General features: G+C 40.1%; 1 protein-coding gene across 4 annotated transcripts in view; it reads right to left on the reverse strand.

The window, feature by feature from the left end:
• Window positions 1–1323: 1323 nt before the first annotated feature.
• The window catches only part of sgcd (sarcoglycan delta), a 906913-nt gene continuing 895165 nt past the window's right edge, over window positions 1324–13071 (reverse strand). For all 4 annotated transcript variants that reach the window (XM_062973866.1, XM_062973867.1, XM_062973869.1 and 1 more), the window contains one exon: window positions 1324–7787. In XM_062973866.1, coding sequence (XP_062829936.1) covers window positions 7614–7787 — 174 coding nt within the window. In that variant the 3' untranslated portion in view covers window positions 1324–7613. The remainder of the gene's footprint in view (window positions 7788–13071) is intronic.

The following is a 13071-nucleotide window of genomic DNA, read 5'->3' on the forward strand; positions in this document are numbered from 1 at the left end:
TGTTTACTGCATAAGACTGCAGGCTTAGGCAGACCCAGATTTCTTAGAGCTGTATCCAGTATCTTCCATATAGTCCACCATTTTCTTAAAAAGTAAAAGACGTAACACTTTGAGATATCAGATGTGCACAAGCCTAACTACATACAACCATTACTTATACAGCCTTCAAAGACTGGGGGCTGGTATCATGTTTGATATTTTAAATGTTGTAAGTGAGACTTATGATGCTGTAACTTTTTGAAACCATGTTTATGATTGTTGCACCAGTGTAATGCCTGAAAATGCCATCCAAAACCTATTTTAGAACCAGGCATCACCACCATTTTAGGGATTTCTGGGGTGTTGGGGAGCAGGATGGTGAATAAATATGTGTCCACTCTCCTAGCAATTGGATGTTTGCCAAAAAGCAGTTGTGACAGGACCCCCATATGGGTTCCCACAGTGTCATGAGTGAGGGGGACAGTTCTTCATTCATCACCCTGCTCCTCAGTGTTTCAGAAAACCCTATGTTGGGTGATGTTGCCTGACTTCTGCTAAGGTGAGGTTTTGGAGGTTTCTCCAGAAGATCCATTGCCATTGCAATGTCTCCTAATGCAGGATCTTGGCCTATTGTCTCCTTATGAACTGTCCAACAATGGCAACGTCACATCTGAATGGCTGAACTGTTTTGCTGACTGCTGAATCAAACCAAGTAAAAAAAGATGTTTGCAATAATTTTTCATATGTTACTTGTATACAGGCAATGAATAGCAACAGTTTTCCTCAATATATTCTAGGTGTAAAAACAATTCTAGTATGTTCTGAAATACCTACAATGCTAAATGTCACAGTAATTGGAAACATTTCTGCTTAGCCAACCTAAGTATTTCAGAAAGAAGCTACAGTATCTTATTCCAAGAGGTGTGATGCTTCAGTTGCTTGAAAGCTCTTGACATAATTTCCATTGACTTGAAATGATAAAGCTCAGGCCAAAATAGGTCCTAAATTTTGAGAGAGAGAAAAATCCTTAGGATGCCTTCTGGAGGCATTTAAGCTTCTAACATTTCTTACATTGTCTTCAGCATGAGCAGGCTCAGCATCCACCTTTGTTTCCCCTTGGCAACTAGAAATAAACTGCTGACTAGAGCATAGAATGCCTGATGTTCATTAAATGACAAAAAGGAACCTGCACAATTTTTAAAATAAACAGAAAAAGTGCACATTTTCTTGATTAAATGGGGGGGGGATGTACTGTTTCTTCATAGGCTAAACATGTCCTTTTAAAATACAATTATTCATGAAACCACTTCTTACAAGAGGAAAAAAGGATAGAACATGAAGCCATTCTTATATCTGAATATCCCATTTTTAATGCATTCATAAAAGATATAGGTCTCCGTTGCCAGTATATAATACTTTTTAAAAATAAACTGTTACAAATTATCTCCCCTTCTTTATACAGAAGTACATATGTGACAGATCCAAATGCAGAATGTGCAAAATGATGAATGCTTTCAAAATACATGTAACCCCTTTTAAACCAAAAAAAAAGGTAAACCAAGATATATACTAAGAATTCATCCCTATATGTTTTATGAATGCCTATAACAGTGACTTGTTATTATGATGCAGTGGAATAAATTCAAGGTTCTATTGGCAGAATTTTTGAAACTTGACTCCTCTTTTCTCTTCCTTCCAGACCCCTGCCTTTTACAGATACATTCTGGAGAAAGAAAGAATATTCATTGTTGTTCTTGTTCTGTGCCTTCAGAATATTTCCATTTTATGGCAACCTTCAAATCTATCATGGGCATTTTCTTTGCAGAATTTGTTTTGAGAGGGTGTCCTCTTGACTTCACCCAGTGGGTTTCCATGACTGAGTGGGGATTTGAACTCTGATCTGCTGGTATCTTAGGACCTCTTCAGACAGGGCATTGTTGCCCTGTTTTGCTGCTTTTATGCATGGCTTGGATAAGGCCTGCCATACGCCACCACATGATCTTTCCTCCCCTTTTTGCTGTGTGATGGCAGAAACACGCATTGCCACACATTACCGCCCTTTCTGCCATTATATGGGGTGAGGGGAAGGGTGCCAATTCACCCTGTCCCATCCCTGGCCCGTGCACCTTCCTTTTAGCGGTGCAATGGTACAGCCTGAAAGGGCTGTGTGAAGAGGTCCCTAGTCCAATACCCAAACCACTATACCATACTGGATCTCAATAGTCATGTTTCTCACCCTCCACCCCCAGCCTTCTCAGTTGTATTGGAATCTGTGGTTCTACCAGCAGAGGTCCACTTTGGAATTCTAACCTGTATAACCTCATGCTCTGAAAATGGCATATCATACTTTTGTTAGGATTTTGTTTAAAATAAGCAAAGGCAATATAGACCACAAATAGGAAACTGCTTCAGTTAGACTCTACATTTCCAAGAGGATATGGAGGTACAACTTTACAGAAGTCATACATGTTTCCTTGAAAAGATGACCAACAGTGCAGTCGTATTATATTACAATGCTTTGCAATTTGGGTGCTTGAAGAGATACAATTCAGGCCAGATCAAGAACTAATTTAAATATTCCTTTGTGTTGGAGATATGGTCGAGGACTAGGGAATGGAAGGCATTGCAGTCTGCAGATTTAGAGCTGCTCCTGCTTTATCTACACCAGGGCTCTGCTCTCTTTCCCACCCTCCAGTGCTGACACTGTAATACTGGAGTGGTGAAACATGGAGATTTTTTTGAAATTGTGACGAGGACTCTTTCTACCATGGAATATTGCCTCTAAACAAGCAGGGTTTACTAGAAACCATAGGATTGCACCATACGTAAAAGTGCCTAAAACACAGGATACTATCTTAACATGTATGGAGTTCAGTTTTGAAAGATGTGTCTTTTTGCTATTGCTCTTGACAATGTTGGGAGAATTACCAATAAAGGTCCCATAGCCAACTGAAGCTTACAAATTGCCTAAGCTCTAAACTAAAACTTTCAGTAGTCTGTAACTTTAATGATTTACTTTTGTCGGAAGACAAAAAAGGGGGAAAGTTCTTCAACAACATGTAGTTTGACAAACTTCAAATCCTTGTATTTTCTAGATGAATTTTGGATAAGGTTGAAAACAAGTGTATCTGGCAAAAACGATTTAAGAAGAGCTTAAATAACAGTAACCTCTTATGGTGAGAAGAATGACATCTGCAATTGGTAGGCTGTAAAGATCTCCCATACTATAAGGTAAATTTGGACAAGTAACTAAGCAAGCTCATTAAAGAATAATTGAAGACCATTGGGAAGCAACCTGATAGCATCATTTCCAACACTCAATTTTCTTTCTAAGCACCATAATCCTTTGATTTCAGGTAATATAGTTAATAACTAGATATGTATCTTTAAAGATCAGGAACCAGATTAACACAAAATCTGAGCTAACAAAAAGAGAAGCCATTCTGTTACAAACACACACATACCCACACACATCAATGGTATGTACCACAAAGGAAACTCATTTCAATGTCATTTTTCATTCTCAGTAAAATTAATAGAGGAAGAAATGATCAAACCACTCTGTTACATTGCAATATGTATATTTTCTTTGTAGTGTCCAGCTTGTTTATCATCGTGTGCAGGCTGACAAGTATTCCTTAATGAAATGGCCCTTGTATGTGATCAATGTTCAATATGAAATGAAAAAGAAACAAAATGTCATCACAGTATACAAACATTTCTGAAGCTCTGAAGCTGAATCTCCAGGATGAGCTGAAAGTTTCAATGCACCGGCCAAAACATGACAGAGATTTCCACTTGTTCCAGTTGCCCCGCAGTCTTTGTGAAGTTCCAGTGAGTCTACTTCACAAGCCATCACTCAACTTTCAAACACTGCAACCACCATTCTCTCTAATCTTCAGTCCAACACTACAAATAAATGAACTTAATAAAGAGATAAATATGATGTGCTTCTCCTTGCTGAGTGCATTGACTTAAGGCAAAGGCACGTCTCCCTCTTTGAACAGAGATGGTGAATAGTCCTGTGTCCCAATACAATTATTATCCTGGGTGACCCCCTTGCATCAAAGTGTCAGCTTGAAAATTAAGTGGTGACAGCAGCCATTCAATTTGCAAAATGCTTTAAATTCCTAACAGTGTCACTAAGGCTGAATCTTAAATGTATTTACCTGAACGTAAGCTCCACGGAACATGCTGAGACTTACTTCTGAGTAAATACACATAGGATCGTACTATAAAATGAAATGTGGAGCTGCTCATTTACCCAAAGTGCACTTCATTGGTGTCTTCAACCTTTCTTTACCACCAAGCTGAAGCACCAAAGTACAATATTTAAAAATGGCTTAATCCATACTCCATTGAAATCAATGGGAGTGCTTTTCAAGTTGACACTGACAATCTTGTCAGTCAGGTTCTTGGTACTCTCTAGTCCACAAGAAATCAAAGAAATGGCTTGAAAAGAATACATTAGATTCTGTTTTGAAGTAGCTAAACCTGTCATTATCAATTTATTTGAGTAAAGCTGAGGGGTATGAACGGGTCTCATATTATGCTTTATGCTCTTCATGGATAACAAAAATGCAGCTGGCAATTGTTTATGGAACCAATTTTAAAAATGATGTACCCTTCTCAGATACATCAGATCTGTGATATTATTTCTATCGCCTAGGTGATTTATGTAGGGAAACATAACAAAATGTTCGATGACAACATGCATTGTAGCATACTTGTAGCCTTTAAGTGTCTCAATACCATTTGTTGTGTTGGCTAACATGGCCTCCCCATCTTAACAGTTCTTGTAGGGAATATTATCTTAGACTTCGTTTTAAAAGAAACTCTTACATTAATTTTTAATGAACCAATTCTTTCACAATGAATGCAAACCATAAGAATCTTTTGTTTCAAAGTAAGCTTCTGTGATATTTGAAGTGTCTACAACTAATATTGACTGTTTTCAACAATCTCTGAAACATTCTATATAGGGAAGTTACTTTTTTCTAATTTATATCCTGGCCTTCTGGCCCAATAAACTATTATGGCAAAGGAATTACTGTCCTCTATATTTTTAATTTCATAATGCCAAGAACCAGTAAATGTTTTCCCACACAGATCTCCTGCATTTGTACTGAAATAAAGAAGACATTTCAGAAACTGAAAGCCTCAAATGTTGACATTAAAGGCTGTCTCAAACACCTATGGTTGTGAGCTTCTTAATTTTTTTTTTTGCAGGCATTTTAACTTGAGTTGAAAACCAGATTGCCTTTTGCTGATACTACAACTATTTCCTCACTTGTGCAGTTTTGAGTGATTCAAACCTGCATTTCACTGTACCCAGTGCAGAAGCCATATGCACAAGCTATGCTGGTTCCATGGTCATTTGTACTACAGAGAGTAATGCTGCCCGCAAAAAGCATGTTTTGCATAGGTGACACGGCAGGATAATCAGTCCAAGTTTCTTTCCTTCATCATTTTCTTATTTTTATGGGGAAATTATTTTCCTACTTGTGATCTAGAGGGAAAAGCAAATCTCAGCAAATGTGTGAGTAGACCTTGGGTTTTTTATGCTTACCTTCACATGTTTATTGATTTGGTCTTGCATTAACTTTAAAGCTTTTTTAAAAAAATGAAACTTTCATATTTTATTTATGTTGATCCAGTCTTTAGCCCCTTTGCAATGTCAATCATCATGAAGATGGATTCATGCCATGTAAGGGGAGGTGGCTGCGGAAGATATAACGGAAAGGGTTCCTCTAGCTCAGTGGTTCTCAACCTGTGGGTCCCCAGATGTTTTGGCCTTCAACTCCTAGAAATCCTAATGGCTGGTAAATTGACTGGGATTTCTGGGAGTTGTAGGCCAAAACACCCAGGGGTACATGGGTTAGAATAATAGAATCTTAGAATCATAGAATAGTAGAGTTGGAAGAGACCTCATGGGCCATCCAGTCCAACCCCCTGCCAAGAAGCAGGAAATCGCATTCAAAGCACCCCCGGTGGTTCTCAGTGGGTTGAGAACCACTGCTCTAGCTGATTAAGTGCCTTGATTGAATGTAGATCTCAAATGAGTGGAATATCCTCTGTGAGTAGTCAGTGTCCTTTTCAGACTATCACTGAATACACAGAAGTCGCAAACAGAGCTGAGAGAACAGCCATGATGCCACAGAAAGTCCAGCTTTCAGCTTGAACTCTTTTCAGTAGATAACACCTTGATGAGGACTTTTGTGTTACTTAATGAGACACCAGCTAGCCAAATTAGGCCCAGGGATATGGATAGCAACACACAAGATGTCTCTCGAGATATATGCCCCTAATTAGAAGTGAGCTACATGTAATTTAACCATAGGTGTCTTGGATCATTCTAAGCAGTAGGAAGTCTGATCATCTTATCTGATAGGTTTTCATGGTGTAATAAGAATCACAGATTCATGTCTCATTATGCTGCCTTTTACCAGACGGTTTACATTTTGCTTTGATGAGCTAGTAAATCGTCAGGGAATCACATTTACATGAATCTCAAATGGAAGGCAAGCCACCTCAAGAAGGGAGAGCAGTTGGTAAAACAATTATTTTTTGAGCATTTTTGAGGATTTGAGTTAGAGGGTGACTTATAAAAAATGTATATCTTTCCCATTCATCCAATTGTTGATGAGATTAACAGTTCTGTTTACTATTTATTTCTGAATAGCTCCATTCAGTGGAAGACTGTCCATGTAGCCCTGATGCCTGTGTTCCTTTTTGTTTCTCTGCCTCCAGAAATCAGCTGATAAGGATTGCTACAAGTTATATTGCCCTTTATTGTGACGGCTATAGTTTAAGGATGCTTCACACATGCCATTATACCTAAGTCAGGTATATAGAGACAGAGGAAACTAGAGACATATGCAAACTATCTCATGTGAAGACGTTGCACCTATCTGAGATGGACACACTAGAAAGCCACACTTTATAGATCCTGTTTTCTGTACGTTTGGCAGATAAAGATGGGTGCAACCACATCACATGACATTGTTTCTCTTTACACTCATATAGGCACAGAGTCATGTGAGATGGTTTTCTTAAACTAATTTAGAGAGGCTTGAAAGCATTACCATTATTTATAGAGACTTCGACATAGATTGAATACTTTTGGAAGCAGGGCTCTCTCTCTCCAATGTCAGTGGAGGTGGGTGGGTGGGGTGAGAAATCCAAATTATATTTTAGTCTAAACTATAAAGAAGCCACCTAAAGTATTGAACATATTTGGGGGATAGGGTTCAAGCACTTTAGGTTGCACCTTTAATGTTCAGACTAAAACCCATGGGAGCCACCCATGGCCACTGCTTGGTAGGTCCCAGATCCAAATTTGTGCACAGCTTTCAAATTCTGATGTTGAAGCAATGAATGCTACACAAAGAGGGTCACCCTGGGATTTCTTGTACCGAAACCTCATTTTACACAAAGGAGATATATATATATTTATTTATATCTATATATATCTATATATTTATATATTCACACCCACACACGCGCGCGCACACACACACACACACACACACATAAAAGTCTTTGATAGGCTTTCTGTGTTCTAGTAAAAATAGTTGGGGAGCCCAGGCAGGGGCCATGTTGCCCCCAGCTCCGCCTGCCACAAGGAGTCTCTCTCAAAGGCAGACACTTGTCTTTATCTGGCAGGTGGAAGTAGATCCTGCCTGAGTCAGGAATAACCTTCCATTAGGACACACACACAGCTCGTAGGCTTTCTGCCCAGATCCGGAAGGGGAGTAGGATCCCTGAGGCAATCTAGGTAGTTTGATATTTGCGGCCTCCAACGTTATCTGAAGGGGAAGAGAAAGGGAGGGAAATACATGAAAAGGAACACATTTATTTTTTTTATTTAGGTCATGAGATTTTAACACTTTCAATGGAAACTCACAGTGAAATTCAGGTCTGTGATAAATGAATGCCTGGAACCAAGGAGAAATAGCTATTTATACATATTGTTCAACAGAAATATCTATTTCTGTGTTATCATTTTGTTAATCTAGGCACTTCTGTATTGCATGCAGAACTAGTTTGTTACTAGTTATTGAGACTACGCACAAACCTTGTATTCACTCTGTGTGAAGGCTCCAGCATTCATGTGGAGCCATTCTTCTTTGAAAGCAGATTAAAGGTAAACTTTGGCCACTAAGTATTTACAGCCGGCTCCCATCAACCTAGGCATCATACTTATAGAGTGTAAATCTTTACCAGAGTTTTCCCTTTTTTATTAAATTTTATAATCATAATAATCACAACTATATTTTTTCCTCCCTCCCTCCCCTCCCTCCTCAACCACAGTATATTTCTACCAATCTTGCAGATCCAGCCTCTGGTAAAGTCTTTGTATTTTCTCTTTGATGTTATCATTGGCTCCTCCATTTTTTACCCAGTTGAAGTAGACCTTCTGTCTATTTGGGATGTCCTTCTGTTTGTTCGTTCTTGTTACATGCTTAGTCATCATTCTCGTAATGTCTAACAACACCTGATCGTACATATAATTGTTCAAATTACTTATCATCCATTTCGATTTTTCTCTCCATTCTCTAGTGATCACTGCATGTGTTGCTCTTATTGTTACTTTAAGTAACTCCTGACAATTGATTTTTATACTTGGGTGTTCCAACACTCCCCATAGTAGCAAATCATTCTTAATTTGAATTTTTATCTGTAATATCTCCTGAAGTTTTCCTTGTATCATTTGACAGAATTTTTTTTACTTCAGGACACTCCCACCACATATGTGAATAAGTAACTTTTTCTTTATTACAAGGCCAACATGTCAAATTCTTCCCATTTATCATTGGATCCCATGACCCTTGCCAACTATCGTCCTGTCTCCAACCTCCCATTCTTGGGTAAGATGATAGAGCGGGCTGTACTGGGACAATTGCAACAATTTCTGGATGATACAGCCGGCCTGGACCCTTTCCAGTCAGGCTTCCGCCCTGGCCATGGGACGGAGACAGTCCTGGTTGCCATTACAGATGAACTCCGTCGCCAGTCTGATAGCGGCGGATCAGCGCTTCTGGTACTTCTCGACCTTACCGCAGTGTTTGACACCGTTGACCACGATCTAATGATTCACCGTCTCGCCATGTCCGGAGTTCGCAGTCAGGCCCTCAATTGCTTCAACTCATTTCTGCGAAACCGGAGCCAATGCGTGGAGTATATGGATCAAGTCTCTGACAGATCTCCTCTCCTATGTGGGGTGCCCCAAGGTGCAATTCTCTCCCCTCTTCTCTTCAACATCTACGTTAGACCCCTTGCTAGTTTGGCTCAGAGTTTCGGCCTAGACTGCTATCAATATGCGGACGACAACCAACTCCTTCTGCGCTTGGAGCCTGGAGCAACGTCAATACCAGACAATTTCACCTTATGTCTGGAGGCTCTGTCGAACTGGCTACGTGCTAGTAGACTGAAGATGAACCCGGAGAAGACCGAGATTCTCTGGCATGGCCGCTTGACTGGTCTGATCCACTTGCTACCCACCTTCGATGGTGCTGCCCTATCTCCTTCGCCTACCGTTAAGAGCCTGGGTGTCGTTTTGGACTCGCAGCTGACAATGGAAGCTCAGGTTGCTGCTGCCAGAAAACAGGCCTTTTTCCACCTACGACAAGCGAGGCAACTGGCACCCTATCTATCTGATGAGGCTCTGGCAACAGTCATCCATGCCACGGTCACGTCTAGGCTGGACTATTGCAACGCCCTGTATGTTGGGCTTCCAATGTCCACGACCCGATAGCTCCGTATTGTTCAGAATGCAGCAGCCAGGCTACTCACAAGAACACCCATGAAATGCCACATAACACCAGTGCTGCAGCATCTGCATTGGCTTCCAACTGATTACCGTGGTCTATATAAAATGCTAGTCCTGACTTTTAAAACTCTTTACGGCCAGGACCCATCGTATCTTAGGGACCGTCTCTCCTTTTCCCATCATCGGAGGTCACAACGACCATCCCAACAAGACTTACTCTATGTACCGGGTCCTAGAGAAGTGCACTTGGGACTTCCGGCCGGCTGCAGAGCGAAGAGGCTGTGTAACATCGAGGCTCCTGCTGATTTACGAGACAGTGGTGAGATAACAAAACTTCTCCCCATTGTCCTCAGTCTGATGAGCAAACAGACTGAGAGGAGTTTTCTGGAAACCTGAAGCAGTTTAAAGTACAGGACGGAAGATTTTTTTTTCCTTTTCTGTTAATTTAAACAGCAACTGGGTGCCAAAGGTACTCCTGTCTCATTATCTCTTCTGCAAAACCTGCTGCCCGTGCACAATAAGGACATTTCCTACTTCTTCTTTTTTTCTTTGTGTTTCTGCTTGTTTGTTTGTTTCACCACTCAGTAAGGATCTGTTTGTTTTCATACCCTGGGCTAATGACAGCTAGACTGATTTATCCCCTTTGAGGGCCGAAGGGAGGAAATCTAATTGTCTGGATTCAGCGTTTTACAATATACTCCAAACTTAACTCCCCCAGAAGAAAGAGAAGATAGAGTAAAAGATCTATTGAAGCGGTTGTGTGGGGGATTTTGATATGTGCTAAATGTGCTAAATAAGGCCTCACAAGATATGGCTAGTTTGTCTTTGTATTTGTCTTGCTAAAAGAATTTATAATGGAGTAAAAGAACTCTACATGTTTAAGAAGTAAAGCCTACATTCCTCCTCTCCCCCCAATCTTGGTGCAGCTGCTGTAATTAAGGCTCTCCTCGAAAATTTAAAGTAGCCTCTCAAGGCAAAAATTAAAGTAAGCACTCCGAACGAAAACAGAAATGGAAAGGAAAGGTCAATCACCCCGACTGACTGGGATGAGCGTCAAAGGACTGATGACATCCTACGCCACTGTGGCCGGTGGTGCTGCTGACAAACAAAAAAAGCAGTCTGGCGGTAACACCTCCATTAGCACTTCCACCTGCTCAGTCTCGGAACAAGTTCTTCTGGAAATTAGATCTATGATCCAGGACCTAAAAGGGAGTATGGACCTATTGAGAGACGATGTCAAAAAAATTGCAGAAAGACAATTTGTTCTGGAAAATAAAGTCTCTAAATTAGAGACAGAGGGCAAGTCCCTGAAAAAAAAGGTGGAGTCAAACACTGACTCGATCAGAGGGGCTGAGATGAAACAAATGGCACTGCAAGATCAAATGGACTTACTGGAGCTGAAACTTAATGACTGCTCAATCAGAATCAGAGGCCTGCCAGAGGGAGTTGAGAAAGGCGATCTGAGAAATTATCTGATTCGAATCATTACAACACTTCTGGGGGAAAAGAATACAGATATGGTGCATGCGATGGTGTCAGCAGCATACAGAGTCAATGCAGCGTATGCAAGAATCAAAAAAGTGCCTAGAGACTGCATCCTCCAGCTCATCTCCAAATCCTTCAAAGAACTTATTATAAACCAGCAATATGAAGCTCCAGTTATGGTGGAGGGCCGCAAAATCCTGTTTCTCAAGGAGATCCCAACGAGGCTATTAAGGAAAAGAAAAGAATTTACTTTTTTAACGACAAAACTGAAGAAAAAAGGGGTGGTCTTTAGATGGCAGTTTCCTCAAGGTTTATCGTTCCATTATAAATCTAAAAGACATATCATTCTGGACGTACCGAAGGCAGAACAATTTCTACGAAAATATAACAGGGACTTCGAGGAAGACATGGACCAAGAGGAGACGCGCCCGCAAAAAAGAAGGCCACCAAAGGATCAGGAGGCCACGGCGGTACTACAGAGCCAACAAGCTGAGGGGGAAATACAGAGTCACCCGATAGGGGCAGACGGTGTAGATGAAGAAGAAGTTGAAGAAGAAGGAGAAGAAGAAGAGCCGGGTTTAGAGACAGTTTAAGATCAAGATAGTAGCGAAGATCGGGGAGAGTTTTTTTTTTTTTGGGAGAGGGGGAGGGGGAGGGAGGAGATAAACAAAAATGAAAGCACAGGGGTTAAAAATCATCTCCATGAATGTGAACGGGCTGAATAATTGCATAAAAAGGAAACGGGTTTTTCACTTCTTATATAAAAATAAGGTAGATATAACTTGTATTCAGGAATCCCACTTTGTATCCAGAGACAAACATCTGTTAGTCCAAGATAAATTAGGTCAGTTATTTACTACATGCAATGTTAAGAAAACCAATGGGGTGCTGTTCTATATAAATAGGGAACTAAACCCAGAGAAAATATATGAGGATCAAGAAGGAAGAATATTAATTGTCAAAGTGAGGTTTCAGTATAAACATATTCTATTAGTAGGGATTTATGCACCCAATACAAATCAAAAAACATTTTATAAAAAACTATCTAACATCCTAGCTGAAGTAGGGGAGAAAGAAATGCTGTGGTTAGGAGACTTCAATGGGGTAATGGACACAAAAATAGACAGAAATAACAAAAGAAAAAAGGACTCTAAAGAAGGAAGACTTCCGGGCATCCTACAAAGAGACCTAAAACACTGGGATTTATATGATCTATGGAGGATACAAAAATTAGACAGAAGGGAATATTCATACTATTCCCATAGACATGGATCGTCATCCAGAATAGATTACATCTTTGCAACTAAGGAGTTGGTAACCAAAACAGAGAAGGTGGAATTTCTTCCTAGAGTATTTGCAGACCACAATCCGATGTTGCTACAGCTAAAAGGGGGTTTTTGGGAAAGGAAGCCTTGGAGATTAAATGACTACATATTAAAAGACCAAAAAATTAAGGAAAAGATCAGGCTAGGAATACAAAATTACATTAAAGAGAATGACAAGGAGGGCATAGCGGTAAAGACAGTCTGGGATGCAGGAAAAGCCGTGATAAGAGGTTTACTAATCCAACAACATGCCAACTGGTGTAAAAGAAAAAACAATATACAAGTACAGCTGCTTACCAAAATCAGAGATAAGGAGAAAGAATTAGAAAAGTCCAAGGTGGATAGGAAAAAAGTACAGCAAGAACTAGCAAAAGCCCAACAGCAATATGAATTATTTTTAACAAATGAATTAGAAAGAAAAATTATGTACAAGAGACATAATTTTTTTGAAAATGCGAATAAACCCGGTAGGCTCTTAGCGTGGCAGGTGAAAGATCATAGGAGGAGACC

This window comes from Anolis carolinensis, chromosome 2, assembly GCF_035594765.1.
Source record: "Anolis carolinensis isolate JA03-04 chromosome 2, rAnoCar3.1.pri, whole genome shotgun sequence".
In the NCBI taxonomy this organism is placed as follows: Eukaryota; Metazoa; Chordata; class Lepidosauria; order Squamata; family Dactyloidae; genus Anolis; species Anolis carolinensis.